The 19830-nt window shown below is 37.5% G+C and overlaps 1 protein-coding gene across 1 annotated transcript; it reads left to right on the top strand.

The window, feature by feature from the left end:
* Positions 1-2819: 2819 nt before the first annotated feature.
* On the top strand, positions 2820-19123 carry LOC103153211 (serine/threonine-protein kinase N2-like; the record flags this gene model as incomplete). The annotated part of the gene is made up of 17 exons (XM_007574034.2): positions 2820-3039; positions 4501-4695; positions 5603-5712; positions 5808-5951; positions 6038-6113; positions 8286-8421; positions 8632-8758; positions 9002-9081; positions 9237-9309; positions 10417-10508; positions 10730-10906; positions 12265-12327; positions 13808-13884; positions 13969-14111; positions 15122-15229; positions 16106-16186; positions 17319-19123. Coding segments are annotated over 17 exons (2106 nt in total), but the record flags the coding sequence as incomplete, so codon positions are not given.
* Between the last annotated feature and the right edge of the window lie 707 nt (positions 19124-19830).

The raw sequence follows: 19830 nt of genomic DNA on the forward strand, positions 1-19830 counted from the left end.
TGATAACCACTACACTACAGGAACTGAACTTCTCTGCTTTGTTTCAGTTTGAGGTTCCAAAGTTGATGATGTGAGATGCAACATGAAAATTTCAACTTAGGTTTTACACTCAGATGCCTAGATTCAGAGTACAGACCATGACACCACAGAACCCTTGTTGACCTTTAGAAAACACCTGTGATGAATAGAACATGCAAAGTCTGTTTCTGTCTGGTTTCAAACCAGAGAACTTCTGCGTGTGAAGCAAACATGATAACCACTACACTACAGGAACTCATGCTCTTTGCAGTGTTCCTGGTAGATGATCCAAATTTTGTTAAAGACTAATGTCAACGATGGGCATGGAACAATGTCAAATACTTACAGATCCTCTCAGAGAGCAAAGTAACTTGGTGAACAAACTGTCAGACTTATGCTTGTACCCAACTTCACATTACAGTCCATAAACTAAGACTGGGATCAAAAAATTATATTGAAGATGTCATTAGCAGAGACAAATGGTTCTGCAGAGACTTGGCTAAATGGCTATGAAATAAAATCAATCGTTACAAATAAAAGATGGTTCAAAAGTAAAATTAACACATTAAAATAAAAAATATATCTCTGTAATACAATCAACTCTTGAAAATTAAAAATGGTTCAAAAATAATATCAACACTTCAAAATACAAAATCTCTGGAAAATAAAATAATATGTATGTTGTTTTGAAAAACATTAGAATATAAGCACTTTTATCAAATCTTCATTGTGGTAAGATCATGTAAGTTCTTAAATCCATGGAAACTCATCAGCTTGTAAGGTAGGTGAGTTAGCTCAACAGGTTAGAGCACAGTGCTGGTAATGCTGAGGTCATCGGTTCAAACCCCACACAGGTCAATTCATGTCTAAGGCCTTTCAGACAATCAATACTTCAAAATAAATAAGAGTTCAAAAATAAAATCAACATTATAAAAAAAGGTTCAAAAATAAAATCAACACTATAAAAAAAGGGTTCAAAAATAAAAACACTTCAAAACAAAAAATGGTTCAAAAATAAAATCAACACTTTAAAATGAAATGGGTTCAAAAATAAAATCAACACTTTAAAATGAAATGGGTTCAAAAATAAAATCAACACTTTAAAATAAAAAAGGGTTCAAAAATAAAATCAACAGTTTACAATAAATAAGGTTTCAAAATTAAAATCAACACTTCAAAATTAAAAATGGTTCATTTATGTTTTCGCATCCACCTGAATAATATCTAGTTGCGCCCCTGGTTGTGTTAATCCATTTGAGGAGCCAGTAGTTTATCTTGAGGAAATAAATGACGATGCAAAAGTTAATTAGACTGTAACATGCGCAGTCCGCTGCTCAACCACTGCGGACTGCGAAGAATTAGAAACCGCTGGGAGAAACTCATTTAACAAATGGAGCCTTCTGGGTTCACGTTACCCAGGAGAGCGGCGTTTCTGGAGGAGCTGCAGACGTAACATCTGTCCGTTTCGGATAAAATGACATGGCGGGCCACATGTGGCCTTGAGTTTGACACATGTGATTTAGGGTGTTTCCACACCTGATGTGTGTACGATGGTGTCTGTACGATTGGGAACCAGAATTGAAACATTTGTTAGATTTGTCACTGCATTGTCAAACAATCCAAACTAATCAAACGAGTTCTTTTGCAGATTTAGTTGTTTTACTTTTGAAACTTAGAAATTTCCATCTGTTTTCCTAGAAATTTCTGACATCAACTTTGAAATTTTTTTCTAGAAATTTTCCATTTTAATCTCAAAATTTGAGGGGTTTTTTCTAGCAAGTGTGAGACTTTTCAGCCTCAGACGTTTTTCTCTAGAAAATTACAGAAATTAATCTTACAATCTTAGTCTTTTTCTAGTANTCGCTCCCATCCTGTGTTTTAAGGTTTTTTAAATGTGTTAATGTGTCTCTTGAGGTGTTTATTTAGATCACTTCTGTTTTTGATAGTACTATGTATGGGCCTTACCACCTGAAAGGCCATTTAGGGTGTTTCCACACCTGGTGGACTCTGTACGATTGGGAACCAGAATTGAAACATTTGTTACATTTGTCACTACATTGTCAAACAATCCAAACTAATCAAACGAGTTCTTTTGCAGATTTAGTTGTTTTACTTTTGAAACTTAGAAATTTTCATCTGTTTTCCTAGAAATTTCGGACATCAACTTTGAAATTTTTTTCTAGAAATTTTCCATTTTAATCTCAAAATTTGAGGGGTTTTTCTAGCAAGTGTGAGACTTTTCAGCCTCAGACGTTTTTCTCTAGAAAATTACAGAAATTAATCTTACAATCTTAGTCTTTTTCTAGTATTTGGCAGAATGTACTCCTCCCTTTTTTTCTATCTTCAATGACCCTAAAACGCCGTCGTAGTTGTAGAATTTCTCTTTTGTTTTTGGCAAAACACCACGAGCTATTTCTCCTGCTAGTGCTAGATTTCCACGTTTGTTTTGTTTCCATATATCCAGGATGCAGTGCGGTATAGTCCACTTCCTGCTTTTGGATCGGTTTGCATTCACATTTTCTTTTGAGCTGTGCCAGAGTTCACTTGAACCGAACCGAAACCGAGGTTTTTAGGAGGATAAGAGTTCACTTTCTTGTTCCATCAGAGTTCAGCTGCTGCGTATTCACACCTCCCCAAACGAACCGGACTTTCTAGGGAAGCATCCTACAGTTTGATTAAAGCGGACTAAGCAGGCTGGTGTGAATGCCACCTTCATTGCCTGACAAGTTAGGCAATGAAGGTGGCTAACTTAATTGGCTAACTTGTTATGAGTTTATAGCTGGTAACTGATATTGTGCTGATTCCAGGCTCAGTCCCGTCTCAGTGAAGCATCTCAGCGGCTGGACCTCCTCAGGGACTCCTTGGACCAGCGCTTGGCAGAACTGCCAGAGGACCATCCGAAGTCCAGCATCATCAAGGAGGAGCTGGTTCTGGCCTCCTCACCGGCCTTCAGCTCCCGCCATGGCGCCCCCTATCTGCAGAACCAATACAGCACCCTGAACAAGCCCTCTCCTCTCACCGGTAGGCCAACACTTGATAAATACAGGGACATTGAGTGTTTCTTAACCTACTGTGGATTATTAGGACCGATGTAGAAAAAATAAAAAAATCTGATCATGGAGGAGTACATTTTCACCAAAAAATTCAGGAATTTCTTGGTTGTTTTCACACATTTATGACTAAAATTTTGGATATCCTCTCGTAGTAAAAACAATTTTTTTTAATGAATAACAATAAAAACCTGCTGTATTAAAAGTACAATATTCTTTTACATTATAAAGTCAGATATTTTTGACCAAAACTGCCAGAAGTCCTCCTAGGTTAAAGTGGTAAATCCAGGAGATGAACATCTGGATGTTTTTCGGCGTAAATGTTTGAATGCAGGCTCTTTATCAGAACCTTGTCGTCCAGGGTGCTGACCCGAAGCAGCCATGCTGGAGCTGCTTCTTCTCTTGTCTCAGGCATGCGTTATGGTTCCTGTTAGAGGCGTTCATGTCGAGTCTGGACCCAGGAAATGTCGTTCTGATGCAGGAAAAGAGCCCAGATGGACCACGTTGGAAAATATCCAGATACGCATTTCGTGTTGTAAATCTCTGACATAATCTTAATAAACTTTTTTAAATGCAAATTTCTGACTTTACAGTGTCGGATAATTTGTTGGTGTTAATTTGGTAAAATGTTGGTGGAAAATTTACGTTTTATTTCTTGCAAATTTACAACTTTTTGACATCAAAGAATGTCCATGTTTCTTATACATACGCTAAATAAATGTAGAAATTTTTTGGTGGAATTTAAATCAAGTATATTTTATAGCACATTTCAGCAGCAAGGCGGTTCAAAAGTGCTTTAAATCACAAAAACTAGGTTTTTTTTTTTTTTAAATTTTGGGGAGATTGATGATCGGACAATTTTAGTCAACCACTGTCCTCTGGAAGGTTTTTTGACAGACTGGTCCACCAGGTCATTTCTGCACGTTTGCAGTTAACAATGGTCACCAACTCTGTTGCTACTTCAGCAACTTTCTTGCTATATTGATCAACATTTCAGACAAAAAAATTATTGGCCAAAATCTGATTCGGCAGGTTAGGCTTTTTAAAAGATCGGTAACCTGCGATCAGCCGGAGAATTGCAATCGGTGCATCCCTAATATAAACGTCACACAGTCATCAGTTATGAAACAATCAATCGACTTTACAATTTCTCAGATGCCATCATCAAGCAAATACTCAGTGGCTCCAGAACTGTTTTTCTTTTATCCCGCCTTCACAACGATGCCGTCAAATCTGTCCAAGTTGGCCTTAAACTGCAGTCTATAAAAACCACAGTTGTGAGACAAAATGGAAAAATCCAATTTGCAGTTTCCATGCTTGTCTATGTGAATAAAAAGCTGGCAGGTGGGACTAGCATGACTGTGTTTGTTTGGCCTGCTGTGCTCTGACCTGCAGTCGTTTGCTACCTGCGCTGTTGTCCCTCTGTCCTCAGGCACCCTGCAGGTGCAGCTGCTGGGCTGCGTTGGATTGTTGGAGGTCGTCCCAGGCCGCAGCAAAGGGACATCTGTCACGCTGCCCTGCTACAGCCCTGGAGACACCAAGTCCTTCATGAGAGGCAGCAAGGGACTGTACGGACGCAGCGGCTCTGTCAGCGGGAAGACGCCCAGCAAGACTGAAGAACTCTCCTGTAAGCATTACTCTTGATTTCAGGAGGTGTTTTATGATTTAACCCAGCTGCTGCAAAGTCTGCAGGGAGATATTTGTTCCAAAATATTTTAAAATTATAGTTTTAACCTTAATTTCCTGCTTCAACTAATTAATATATTCTTTCCATTCTTCAAATTCATGCTATTAATTAGAGCAGGCTTGTTTTAAGTCCATAATTCTTTAAGTTGTATGTGAAATCCTCTTCCAGTGGATCAAGACATTTTAACTTAGATTATGGGGAAATATTTTGTTCCACTGGCAGATTATTTTGCTTATAACTCGCACTTTTTCGTCAATATTGATGAATTATTTACTAAGAACAAACTCCTAATTCTTTCATAAAAGTTATTTGTATGTTAGTTTTGTCTTGTCTTTACTGTACTAAGGTACAAGCTTTTTACATGTTGATGTTTGGAGTATTTTTTAGCTGCAGATGCTTTTTTTGATCAAACATTCAGAATGTTTGATCAAAAATGTATCGCATTTTAAGCGATAGAATGTTTATTTTATTATTTAAAAAAGGAATTTAATTACTTGTTTGCAGCTTTTTATATATTTCTAACATTGTATAAAAATGAAATTCTGCAGAATGTGGCAGTATTTTTTTTTACCAGATTAATCATCAGAATAGATTAATTGATTACTAAAATAATCGTTAGTTGCATCTTTATATTCATTAATGCATTATAGTTGGGGAAATAAAGGTAAAAAATGCCAAAGAGACTCAGTTTGCTCTCTTTAGCTAATAGAAGAACTAAAATTTGCCACAAAATACACAATGTGGCCCATTTTTATGCCATTTCCACCAATGGAGGCAAAGTTAGGTGCACGTTTTCTTAAAACCAATGTATAATTTGTCTCATAGATGTAATTTCTGTTGTTCGTAGCTGAGGTGAGCGCGGTGCTGAAGTTGGACAACAGCGTGGTCGGACAGACGGCCTGGAGGACCGTAGGAGAACAGGCCTGGGATCAGACCTTCACTGTAGAGCTGGAAAGGGTCAGCACACACACACACGCGCGCACTCCCAAAAGTCTACATGAACATATAAACCGTAAAAGTAGCAATGAGTAATACAAGTATGAATGTTTTAGTCAAGAGAGTTGGAGATCGCAGTTTACTGGAAGGATTATCGCTCACTTTGCGCCCTGAAGTACCTGAAGCTGGAGGAGTTCCTGGACAACCAGAAACACCGAGTGCAGCTGGAGCTGGAGCCTCAGGGCCTGCTGCTGGCCGAGGTACGCCCATCTTTACCTTCATGCTAACTTATCCAGTGCTAATTACCAACAAGCTGTCGTCTGTGCTATCTGTGTTCGTCCACCAGGTGACCTTCTTTAACCCGGTCATCGAGCGAGTTCCTCGCCTCCAAAGACAAAAGAAAATCTTTTCAAAGCAGCAAGGTGGGAGAACAGACTCAACATTAATTTATTTGTCCGTTTCATTCAAATACAGCTGAAAATGAACTTGTCACATGTTGATGTAAACAGAGGTTTTGAATGAAAAGGAGTAGTTGGAAGAGAAAATTATTCTTTTGAGAGTCTAACCCTTCTCCCAAAAGTCATTCTACCATAAATATCAACCATCCATCTACAGCTCTGGAAGATATTAAGAGAGCACTTAAATTGATCAGTTTCTCTGATTTTTCTCTTTATAGGTATATATTGGAGTAAAACGAACTTTGTTCTTTTTTTTTACGAACTACTAATAACACGTCTCTGAAATTCCAAGCAAAAATGTTGTATTTATTTGCAGAAACTGAAAAAAGGTCACAATAACGAAAAAGATGCAGCGCTTTCAGACCTCAGATAAAAGAAAACAAGTTCATGTTCATTTAAAAACAACAATACTAACGTTTTAACTCAGGAAGAGTTCAGGAATAAATATTTGGTGGAATAACCAGGAGGTTTTATTTCCAGAGCCGTAGATACATCTTTAAACAAAAAACAGGAACATAAATTTAAAAAAGTTATATTATATTACTGTCCTTATACCTTGATAGAATATTTTATTTTCTTAAAAGTGAAAATTTGTCTAATCTCTTTTCAGACAAATTTTTTTCCCCAAACACAACGTTCCACTTGTTCAGTTCTAACTTTATTTTAATTCACAAAATCTCCAATTTCTAACTACAAATGCCATCTCTTTTAATAAATATTTTTTTGCAAATGTGTTGGTAATATACTTTTATGTGTTTTAAACATAACTTGCAGAAAATAATCCACCAACTCATGAAATTTAATACATTTTAAACTGAAGAGTTGATTTGTTGGATCTCTGTAGCATTTTCTGCTTATAATCCTATTAGCGCTTTGTTGCAAAATAAAAATAAAACATGAAAAAAATGTTTTAAAAAATCGGCAAGGTGCATGTTTTTTTGTTTGTTTGTTTTTTTTAAAGCTGTGAAAAGTTAAAGGAGAGAAACAAACGTGGCCTCACAGCCGCTAGATCTGTTAGTTTTGTTCTCTCTTTGGTGCAACAGCGCCCTCTAGCGTTCAAGTCATGTACAGCTCATTTAGAGAGGTTTTTCTTCTGGTTTAAAGCACCTTACAAAGGTATTCAAACCCATTAAACTATTTTACACTATATGCTACAAACATCAATGGATTTTACTGGAGTTTTAAGTGTTCTACCACAAAGTGTTAAGGCCAATAGAGGGGGGGAAAAAATCAGTCACTGAGGAGCAAATTTCTGCCAAAAATCTGAAAGTTTCTAGATTAATTTCACATGTTTACAAACAAGAAAAGATGTTGGCTATGCTCTTATGTGGGAAAGTCATACATTTCCAAAAAAAAGAAGCATTTCCATGATAAAAAAAACCCCCAAAAAACATTTCAATATTAAAACTACATTTTAACAATTTTAAGACTTTGTCATAATTTTATTTGTTTGAATGCTAAATTCAAGTAGAAATCTCTGAGACATTAGGTAGAAACTTGCTTCTACATGGTCAATATATTGTATATATTTTATCTACAGTGATCTTAATACTCCATCATTGTTTTCAAATCTTAAAAGTGTGGAGTGCATTTGTATTTAGGAAAACCCTCCATGTTGGCCTGTCACAATAACAAATTTTACTGGACGATAAACTGTCCCAGTAACTATTGGAATTATAAACAATTATATTGTTGTGAGACCATTTAAAATTGATTACGGCATAATAATGCAAATTCGGCTTCTCAAACACCAATGAACTTTAATTTAGTAAAGATCACTTTACACTGGAACTGGAAGACATTTTAAATATCCAAAATGAAACGACCAAAAACTACTGCTGGTGCTGCCACCACCGTGTTTCACAACAGAGACGGTGTGTTCAGGGTAATATGTAGTTTTTTGTGTTTTTTTTTGTTTTTTTTAGATTTACATGTTCAGAGGACCTTAATGAAAAGTCACTTGTAAATTTCTTACCATTTCAATATGAAATATAAAATACTAACTGAATTACAGAAAAGTTATTCAAAGCTGAACAAAATGAAAACTGAAGTAATTTGATGTCATTTTATTTGCCTGAAATGTTCCAGCATTACAGTTAATGAGACGATAGTGACTCTTCCTGTTCGTTCTTCCAGGCAAGGCGTTCCTCCGGGCGCGTCAGATGAACGTGGACATCGGGACGTGGGTGAGGCTGCTCCGAAACGCAATTCCCACCGTGAACAACTCGGGAACCTACAGTCCCAACACTCACAGCCTGACTCTGAACTCTGGGTGAGACGAGAGATATTTCTGTTCACCACGCAGGTCAGACGCTCCAGGCGGCTCGATGCGGACATGAAACCTTTCCTTGATCCTTTTCTCCTGTGACTGGTTGTGATGCTTTCACGGCCCTGTGTCTAACGCTCCTGTTGTGTTTTGTTCCGTGTCTGTCCGTTGTCATGCCAACGTCGGCCTGTCGTCGTGTCCGTGTGAAACTTTCAGGGAGATCTCAGTGGAGAAATTGAGTCTGGACAACGACTCTCCGATAAGAGGAGATTTGAAGAGAGAAACGGACACTCTCACTCCAGTGAGGCAGGCAGAGAAAGAGGAAAACCAGGAAGTAGGGGAGGTGTGTGAGCAGGGATTTCTAAATTTGCACTTTCAGCATTATTTTATGATTTAAAAAATAAAAAAAAACAAAGGCTGTCCCTCCACTAACTGATAAAGACTCAGTGCAGAAGCTAAGCGCAGCACAGGAGCCGATGTGTTACCTCCAAGCCTTGTCCCTCGTCTACCATTGTGTGTTCTCACCTCTGCCTCGGCATGTTTTTTTTTTTGTCCTTTATGTCTGTTTCCTAACGTTCTCCTGAAGGATCACCCGGCAGTCATCGAGTCCCTCTCTCCCCAAGACCAAATCCCCAAGTCCCCTGCCCGAACCCCACCTGCTAGCAGGTACAAACACACTAAAACACAACCTGGGGTGCATTTAACTCTTTAATATAAGCTGCAATTTCCAAACTGGATGTTTGGTTTGTCTCTTTCTACGTGCAGTTTGTGCTTTCTTTGAGCCTTGTGTTTTTAATCTTTTTTCCATTTGTTGTTCTTAGGCAGAAGAAAGGACCTCTGTCCATTCAGGACTTCAAGCTCATTGCTGTGCTGGGAAGGGGACACTTTGGGAAGGTAACCGTCACAAATTTACTTTTCTTTCTCTCTCTTTAGCTTAAAGGTTGGGCTACATGGACTCCGAATTTTATTGTGATATTTTGTGGTACTATTGTACCACAATAGTACCACAATACTATAGCAAGAAATGGAAAGAGGAGTTAATTTATGCAAAAATAAAAAAAAACATTGTTCGACTTTTTAAACTCAAAAATTTCCATGTTTTCTTTTCTTTTTAGAAAATTTCTCAGATCAAAACATTTGAATTTTTTTTCTTGCAATTTTTTTTGCTTTTTAAAGTCAAATTTTCTTATGTTTTTCAGAAAATTCCTGAGATTAATCTCAATTTATTGGGTTTTTTACGTGGAAATGTACTGTTTTTTTGTCTGACTATTACGATAACGATAAAGAATGTGATTCTAAAAAAAACTACTTATTACTTAATTTTAGGTAACTGTATGGCACAGCATTTATAGTACCACAACCTCAAATATTGTTCTTGAAAATTAGAATTTGAAACAGATTTCTTCAGGAAGCCACTTACTTAAGAAAAGGTGTCAATTGTGTCAATAAATGCATTTATTTGGAAATTTGATTAATTTTCCCATTTAATAAATTCTGAAATTTATGACTTAATTAAATGCAGTTACTGTGTGCTGAAAATATCACACAGTGACTGCATTTAATATTTCTGAATTTACTGATATTTATACATGCATTCATGGAACAATAGAGTAAATAAGAAAAATAACATTTCCAATCATATTGTCAGTTTTGGTTTTTACTTACCATCAACAACTGAATTTTCTCATGACACAATAACTCAAACTTCTTGTCATGATAATAAATTAAAGTCCAGATGAGAATAAAAATGCAGAAGATTTGCATGGATATATTTCTGCTTAATTAGCAAACTATTTGTCTGCTCCACAAAAATTTAGGACGTTATTTGTGTCAGTTGTTTCTAAAATGCAAATGAGACGTTTATTGTTCAAAACTCCCTATTAACATTTAATGAAACCTGTGAGTATTATCAGAATACATAAACCTACAAACGGGATTAGTTGAAAGTTTCTTTGGTGTTTTGTTCCTCCGGTGAAACAAAATGTGTTTGTGTGTCTGCAGGTGCTGCTGTCAGAGTACAGGAAGACGGGCACAATGTACGCCATCAAAGCCCTGAAAAAAGGAGACATAATCGCTCGGGATGAGGTGGAAAGGTGTGTGTTTATTCCTCAACCGTGACACTGTGCTGGCTGTGTTTGATCAAAAAGGTTTAGATCTCCTTTAGACACACAGCTCTGTGTGCTTTGTCCTGATTTACAGTAAAAACAGCTCATCTTTCAGCCCATCGACCAAAATAAAACAATTCTCTGTAATTCTGTGTGTATTTCACCTTTTCCCTATTGTTTTAATCTCTTTTGTTTTTTCCCGCTGCCAGTCTGATGTGTGAGAAGCGCATCTTTGAGATCGTGAACATGTCTCACCATCCCTTCCTGGTCAACCTGTTTGCGTGCTTCCAAACGCCGGAGCATGTTTGCTTCGTCATGGAGTACACGGCGGGAGGCGACCTGATGATGCACATCCACACCGACGTTTTCACAGAGCCAAGAGCCGTGTACGTGATGCCTCTGCGTGTGTGTGTGTGCGTGCGTGTGTGTGTGTGTTTCAGAAAGTCTAACATGCTTTCCAATCAGAATTAAGCTTTTTCTGGTGTTTTAGTGCAATATTCCATATTTTGGTGACTTATTTAACTTAAACAAGGTATTTCCAACATTATAAAGAAGGAATGGATACAGAGTATTGAATTGGAGTATACCGTATTTTTCGGACTATAAGCTTTTTTTCCCCACGCTTACAGCCCGGAGCGGCTTTTGTGTGGATTTTTCTTCAACCTCCAGGGGGCGCTTTAGCAGGAAGTGAATCATTGGAAGTCAGAATTGGAAATCAAAGAAGAAAGTGCTAATTTTCATTTAGAACAAGCACATGATAGCAGCAGGCACGACGGAGAAATGTTCTCAAACTCATACCCCCCCGTTATGGAAACAACACGAAGAAGTTTATATGATGCAGCTTTTAAGTGGAAGGGTATCGATCTGTACTAGCAGATCGGTAGCCGCTGCACTAAGCTCGCTGTGAGCGAATCCATGGTTCCGCGTTGGAAACGCAGAGCTGCGTCCTTGTGAAAAACCGAGAGCTGCTGAGATACCAGATTTTATATGTACGTTTCCAGTTTGTTTGTTTTGTTTTGTTTTTTTTTACTTTGTAGGTGCGGCTTATAGGGAGGTGCACTCTGTAGTCCGGAAAATACGTATTTTGCATATTACATCGCAAATCCTTCTACAAATAAGTTCTAATAATCACTGCTTTGTGGAAACTGTTTTGTAGTCTGTGGATCTGTTTAGTGAGCTTTAGCCAGAACTGATTAGCATAAACACAAAGCATGCAACATAGTTTGAAGGAAAGCGAAAAACTATTATTAATTACAAAATGATAATATTTTAATCCTCTTAATTAGGGACAAACTAAGTAGGGGAGAATTCAGACCTCATTTATATGAATAAATAGACTCAAAAAAGGTAATTTGCCGAAAGAACAACATAGAGCAGTCATTAAGCCAAAAGATTACAAAACTATTTACATTTTCTATTTAAGATTTCAAAATTATATCCACTAATGGAATACCATGTTATTGCATTTTAGGCAACAAAATATTTATTTTCTTACATTGAAAAGATATTTAAGTTTATTTGCATCTTTTCATGTATTTTAAATATTTCATTAAAGAAAACTTAAGTGGTTCAATGAAAAATCAGTAGAATGTGTCACTTTCTGCATACGATTAATCAATTAATCGCCAAAATAATCAATTACTAAAATAATTGTTTGTTGCATCTGTGTGTCTGATCATGCAGAAAGTTTGGTGACTGACTTCAGATTTCATCTCAGTTCCTCACGCTGCTCCTTTGGTTTCAGGTTTTACTCTGCCTGTGTGGTTCTTGGACTTCAGTTCCTTCATGACCATAAGATTGTGTACAGGTGAGTGAAAGTCACTCAAACACACATTTGATCTTTACGTTGGTGAGAACATGAGCTACTGACTCTTCTAACATTCTCCACCAAGTATCTTCTTCTCTAAATCAGATCTAATTACAGCCACTAACAGTGCTGCTAAAGAGAGCCGTCAGAGTCACACACAATGCTAGTTTTCCTACGAACATAAATCCTTTAAGTCCAATTTATTAAAATTGCAGGTTATTGTGAAATATCAAACTGTACTATTCATTAGGGATGCTCCGATCAGGTTTTTTGCTGCCAATTCCGATACCGATCATCATGAGGCCGATCACCTGGAGTGGCTGTTAATTTTTCGGTTTAGGTATAAATGATCCTATGTTATCTGGCAAAATTTAAAAATTATCTGGCAATAAATTCACCTAATTTAGACATAATAGACATATTTTAATACATATGTAAAATCTTTTTTTTAAGTTACGTGCTGCAGTTTTAAGCAGACATTTGATGTCTGCTTAAAGTTCACTCTCTGGTGAGGTTGAGCGGCGCTACGTCTGTGAAATATTACTACCAGTAGCGCGTAGCGGCGGTCCAAGAGTGACAGCAGAACCAGCGTCTTACACCGCTAGCTCGAAGACTTGAATTATCTTTCAGGTTATTTGTTTAGCTTTCTGACCGTGATGCTAATCTGGGTGAGTGTTGGTAGTTGTGCGCTGCTTCCGGATGTCCTTTTTTCCTGCATTGAGCCTCGATGTAGCCGAACTCCGTCAAGCGCTTGTTTTTTAAATGTCACATTAGATTCGTTGAGTTGATGCATTTTGACGTGTTTCTTTACCCCCGAGGTAATTTTCCGCCGCAACACGCAAACTTCCACCATTCACACTCAGAGCGTTCAAGTTCCACATGGCAGGATTTGTTGCTGCGCGCTTGAGCAGTGTGAAGGAAAGAGGAGATAAGCTGCACACGGAGGCTGCAAAGTGAGGTACAGGTGATCGGCAACAAGAGACCGTGATGGGCGATCACCGATCATACACTTTTTAATGGAAATCAGCCGATCGATCGGCACACCTCTACTATCCATGCGTATAATCTGTTATGATCTGTTACCTGAACATCTTCAGGAAATGTTTTATGAAAGAGGGGGTGGGCACAACTTAAGGTGAACGCTGAATTTCAAAATATGTAGCATCTGAACAGATTTAGTATCACTGTAACTGGAGTCAGACAATGGAACGAAATGAATTTGGAACTAAAACAATGCCCACTCATCAACCAGTTTAAAAATAAATACAAAGCTATGATACTCACATTGTGCAGGGAAGAAGGGAATGGACACAAATATGAGTCTGCTTTCAACTTTGAGATTCTGGCTTGTTGCAAAACATTTGGACAGGCCTCAGCTAAAGTTTGCCAGAATGAAAACGTACTCTGAAATATTTCTAGGTACTTTATGATGGTAAGCTGTGAACAGACGCATCTCACCTACATTTCTTGTCGCTTGCAGAGACCTCAAGCTCGACAACCTGCTGCTAGACATGGATGGTTACGTAAAGATTGCTGACTTTGGGCTTTGCAAAGAAGGTGGATATTGACGATGCAGAGCGGTAGGTTCTTACTTTACGCCGGCTCACAGAAACCGTTTGTTTTGTTTGCCTCTTTCGGCAGGAATGGGCTACGGGGACCGCACAAGCACGTTCTGTGGGACCCCTGAATTTTTGGCCCCGGAGGTCCTCACGGATACGTCTTACACCAGAGCCGTGGACTGGTGGGGACTCGGGGTTCTCATCTATGAAATGTTGGTGGGAGAGGTGAGGACTGGGGCTGTTTCACAGATTTATAAAGGCAGAAAAATGGCCGCCTAAAGGGTTTCAGTCGGTGATTAGAAACTTATAGATTTTTAACGAGAGTCTTTCCATATCAGTGACAAAAATCTGATTTTTTTTCTCTCTTTTTGTGAAATTTTATTTATTCATTTATTCATTTGTTTATTATTGGCGTGGTTGCTTGCCATCTCCGGTGTGAACTGCAAATGACCTGAAGGTGTCCCGCATGCGCAGCAGAGGGCGCAATAACGCTTATTGTTTTTCCCTCTCGTTTTGCCAACCGTCATAAAAAAAGTAGTAGAAGAAGAAGTGCTCACTGTTTGCGGAAGTAAACGTGGATGCTAATGGAGGAGCATGAGGTTGTTGTCCGACCGGAACCAGCACATTGGTTTTTTTTCTCGCTGGCGCGTTTCAGGACACAGAATAGTGAAATTTGTCGAGCATCAATGAGGTTCAGATAAGTATCGAATTTAGGACAACATATCAAAGTAGATTGGGTCGCATTCGAAAAAAAAAATTGATTTGTGTTATTCAAACTGCCATGAAAAGATCAGATCCAGGTCCCATTAAGGGAAAAATAATCCGATTGGGTCACTTCAGGCTGCAGTGTGAGCATATCCTTAGATTGGCGTCTGATAGGCTTATTTTACAAGTGTACATCCCGTTGTGCTGTAGCCTCAATGGCAATAAAAGGCTTTTGACTTTGACTTTTTTGATGATTGGGTCCAGCTGCTTGAATTATCGACATAAGTTCTGACTATACTGAGATTTTTTCTCTCAGATCTTAAAGCTTTACTCGGAGTCACTTTGGTTTATCATAGCTTAGCATTTAGTACCACTGCTAGGAACTTGGAGTCATTTTTCTCCAAGATGCTTTTTTTTTTTTTTTTTTCCAAATTTTTCCAGAACTGTCTTGAAATTAGGCACATTTTATCCCAAATCTCTTAGACGGATTAGACATAAATTGCTTGACAGTATTTGTGTTTGTTCTGTAGTCTCCATTCCCTGGTGATGATGAAGAGGAGGTGTTCGACAGCATTGTGAATGACGAAGTCCGCTACCCCCGCTTCCTCTCCACTGAGGCCATTGGCATCATGAGACGTGTAAGGATATTGTTCCTGTCGGCTTCGGGATACACAATAAAGACTTTATTTATTATTATTATTATTATTATTATTAACATTTAGGTGTAAACAATTGTAAAGTTGAAGGGCAATATGTGGTTTCCAAAATCCTGTAAAAGTCTAAATCTCAGGTTCAGTATTTGTTACGATAAAAACGTTTCCCTGTGCAATGAAAAACTTACTGTCTGCAAGAATGCTACTTTATAAAATAGGCAAAAAGTAAAAAATATAAAATTATCTTCTCGATATAGTAAAATATTATCTACAAGTACCAATAGCAAAATCGTAAATATATATAAATTTATAAACTAATTATTGCAATTAATATATATATAAAACAAAAAAGCATAGTTTATTGCAATTTCTTTTTTTCTTTTTTTTTGCAAAAATGGTTTAAAAAATGGGTTTAAGTGACTTACTTTAACTTTTGTCGATTTTAACAGGGGTTTAAAGGAAAATATCACAACATTTCTTGCAAATATTTGTAAAATAGCACCACAGAATCAGTGATTTTGATTGCAAAAAATTACAAAAGTCTCTCAATCCTGTAGGGGCTGACTGTTTCTGAAGGCAGTAAGTTGCTTTGGGGTGGATAAATGGGGTTGCATAAAATATTCAAGTGCATCAGCTGCAAACAACTTGGAAATTTACACATAAATGCACTTCAAAACTTATTTTAGAACAAACAGCAAATATCAACCCTTAGTAATTCTGCACTACTTTGTGTTGCTCTGTTTCATGGAATCCCAATAAAATGCGTTATAGTTGCTGCATGACAACATATGTAAGCTACATGGATGAGCACAGCTGATTAGGGGAATAAACTCCTGGTAATTTGTTGGTGTTTGTGTGCAGCTGTTGAGGAGGAATCCAGAGAGAAGGCTGGGATCAGGAGAGAAGGATGCAGAGGAGGTGAAGAAGCAGCCGTTTTTCAGAGTGAGTACGATCGAGTCCAGTTTTACTCGCTTCTCTCAACACTTAGAATAAAAACAAGGCTCATGTCCTTGAGTTCCTTGAAAATGCTTGATCTTTGTGTAAAGTCCTTGAAAGTACTTGATATTCAAACTGTACAGTTTTCTAATGAAGTGCAATCTAATGTTTTCACATTATTTACATGTTGATACACTTAATAAAAAGACACATTTTTTCTCACTGTCTGAAGTTAAATTAGACGAAACTTTTCTCGTTTTAGATCAGTTGGAATTACCAAAATAATTTTAATTTATTAAATGCTGGAAAACTTACCAAGAACATTTTTAGAGTTCTGTGTGACTTTCTTTGTCTATTATATTTAATTTAAGCAGGAAGGTAATTTACCTTAACATGATTTGTTTGGATTGTTTCAATGTAATGAATTTTTATTGGTCCTAATCTCTGTTGCTTATTGATCTGTGATTTTATACTTTTAACAATATTACTAAAATTGGGGGATTTTTTTTGTTAAATGAGTATGGTTTTTGTTGTTCTCTGACCTCTCAGGTGTGTAAGGTGTGTCAGAGACATTTCAAAACATACATTTTTTTATATATTTTAGTTTATTTTATCCCTGCTGTCTAATGCAGAATACTGTCACAAGACATCAATATTAGTAACAAATTTTGCCTCATAACTGTGGATTGAAACTGTCTTTTTTTAAATTAATTTGTATTGTTTCTATCGTCAAACTGGTGCTGCCAAAGTTTGAAAACTTACCTTGAAAATGCTTGAAAAGTTCTCAAATTTTACGGTGGGATACACCGACCCACTTTTCTCCCTTTCGATAACGATACAGATACCTTAGCTTTGGTATCGGATTGATACTGATCCGATACAGAGAAACATCGTTGAATTAACTCTGAACGTTTAGTTTTCAAACACAGACATAAATATACTGAATTAGAAATTTCTTTGATAACTTTGCACCAGAACATTTAAATTCACTAATGGCTTCAGAAACTTGTCCAAATATGTAAAAACAACTCAGTTTTAACTTGTTCATTCAGTGCAATCAGGAGTATTCACATCCACTCTGCCTTGTTTTTAAAAAACGAACCAAAAACGGATCGTTTCTGTGTTCTTGTCCGTCCAGAACGTGGACTGGGAGGCGCTGCTGCAGAGGAAGGTTCCCCCTCCCTTCGTCCCGTCTATTCGCAGCAAGGAAGACGTCAGCAACTTTGACGAGGAGTTCACCACGGAGCCTCCGGCGCTGACGCCGCCGCGCGAGGTGCGCTCGCTCTCCCGTAGAGACCAGGAGAGCTTCAGAGACTTCGATTACGTCTCGGACCTCTGCTAATTTACCGAAACCGCAGGCCTCTGAGGAAGGAATGTTGGGTATTTTTAAAGGCTTCGTCGAAGATCCAGCCTCCCGCCGGACGATGCGAGCTCTCGTCTGCTATTAATTACACTGTGAATGAACGAAGAGACTGAAGAGAGTTTGGTGTGTCTGCTTTTTAAAGATTGTGATCTGACTAAATCAGAGCTAGGGCAGGTAGTTGTCGGGCTTAGAAGCTCCATCACAGCAAAGAAACATAAACAAAAAACCCTTCATCCAGTCGGTGTACACCGGAGAGAAAACTCTGGCCTACGATTGGCTCGTGTACCATCGACTGTTTAGGGTTTTCTCTGTGGCCTCTCAAACCAATGCCTTACATTTTTACTTCTGTGTGTTCTGTCACCCTTTGTAAACTGATTTAAAAAGTGTGCAGTGATGAAAGAAAACCACAGAGTCTGTGCTCAAAATTTGGTAATTTATGGGCTATAAAAAAACCACTGCTGTGGATTATTCTGATGTCCACAAACATCTTTTTAAAACTGTGCTGCTTTGATTTTATGTCTGTAATTTGCAAATAAGCTGTATTTAATGCTTCATTTGTGCATTATTCAGCATCCAGCACATTTTTCTTTTTTTTTGTAATTGCGTACTTTGATCAGTAGATGTAATTTAAAAGTGTAGCAGAAAAACACTCAGAAGTCAGCATTAAAGCTATACTGCACACAGATTAGCAAAGGAAAACACTAAACTGTGATGTATCATGTTGTTACATATTAACTACATGCTACCAGAGTGTCTTCAACATCAGGGGTGTCCAAAGTGTGGGTCGGGGGCCATTTATGGTCTTGGAACCATTTTGTATGGCCCTCTGAGAACGCAACAAATTTGACCCTCCAGCAGGAACTTTTTATCATTTTTTTAGCACAAGAATTTAATTGTTCACAAATTTAATTTGTCTTTAATTGAAAGTGTTGGACGCAAGGAATTTTTATTTTATTTGTCATATTTTCTTTTAATTTTAATTTCATTGTAAGTAGCTGTAAACATCCAGCAAATGTTTCTCGGTCAGATAAGCCAAAACGTTTGGAAACTATCCACCATTTATTATGACAAAGTTGCCACTTTGTTTCAATAATGTTTAATTTGTTGATGAGCTTATAAAAATTTTTACTTATTTTGCGCTTCAAGTCAGAAAAACAATATGGCCCCTGAGTATTGTCAACTTTGGGATTCTGGCTCATGTTGCAAAAGTTTGGACACCCCTGTTTTACATAAAATAAGCCATTTCTTTCAGGAGCATTAAATCTTTAAGCTCAATGGTTGCACACTTGTTTTTTTCCCCAGGATCGAACTAGTTGATATCAAAGTCATAAGGATAACAAACCTTTTCTCTGTGCAGCGGATGTCGCTGCTGTACATTCTTCATAAATGGTCCCATGAGAGTACAACAAGGATACTTGTTGCATTAACAACAATTGATCCCATTTTATATAAGACATTTAGAGTACAGGAGTAGTTTGTTTTGAAACTGTATGATTGTGTGGGTTTTCCTTGTGTACAATGAAGTACCATAAAACATATGAAATGACATCTTTTATAAAGAAATCCTGCAGTGAACAACATGTTTGTTTATTGGTGTCATCATTTCACTTTTATTTTTAATATTTAAATGCCTTTATTGAGAGTAAAAGCAGAACCAAACTGAAATTCATGTTTGTATGATGAAGCTCAACGCTGAGGAATAGATAAGGCAAAACATTTACAGCAATAATACACAACCCAGAAATAATCAGAACGCAAACACAATATCATTAAATATTTCACAGTAAGGATATAAATATTTTGTCCTGGATGACTCCATTATTTAGTGGTAAGCCCTGCTTATCCATCTCATTTGATGCTGCAGCACCTCTTTAAATCTATTTGGAGTATAGCTAGAAAGCCGTTGTGAGAGATGTTGGAGTTGGGGATATAATCCATATTTATTGTCATTGATGGAAAAGGTGGATTGAACTTCCTCCTCCCTCTGCTCTTTCATCCTGCTCTTCATCCAGGAATCCTCCTTTTCAAGCTCCTTTAGGATTTGGGGTCGTAGTTCAGGTATCATTTGAGCTTTTGACATGCTAATCAGTTGCTCACAAGTATCTATACCATGTTGCCAAGGTTATGTGTCATAATGACTACCCAAAAGTAAAAATATAAGAGCAAAAATCATTGCAGATGTACAGTGTCCGACACCAGAGGGAATAATTGCTCAAAACATCCAAAGCCTAAACAAAAATTGAACTACCTACCTAGTCCAACATACTTCCACCATGAGCAGCGTAAT

Source organism: Poecilia formosa, unplaced genomic scaffold, assembly GCF_000485575.1.
Source record: "Poecilia formosa unplaced genomic scaffold, Poecilia_formosa-5.1.2 Scaffold342, whole genome shotgun sequence".
In the NCBI taxonomy this organism is placed as follows: domain Eukaryota; kingdom Metazoa; phylum Chordata; class Actinopteri; order Cyprinodontiformes; family Poeciliidae; genus Poecilia; species Poecilia formosa.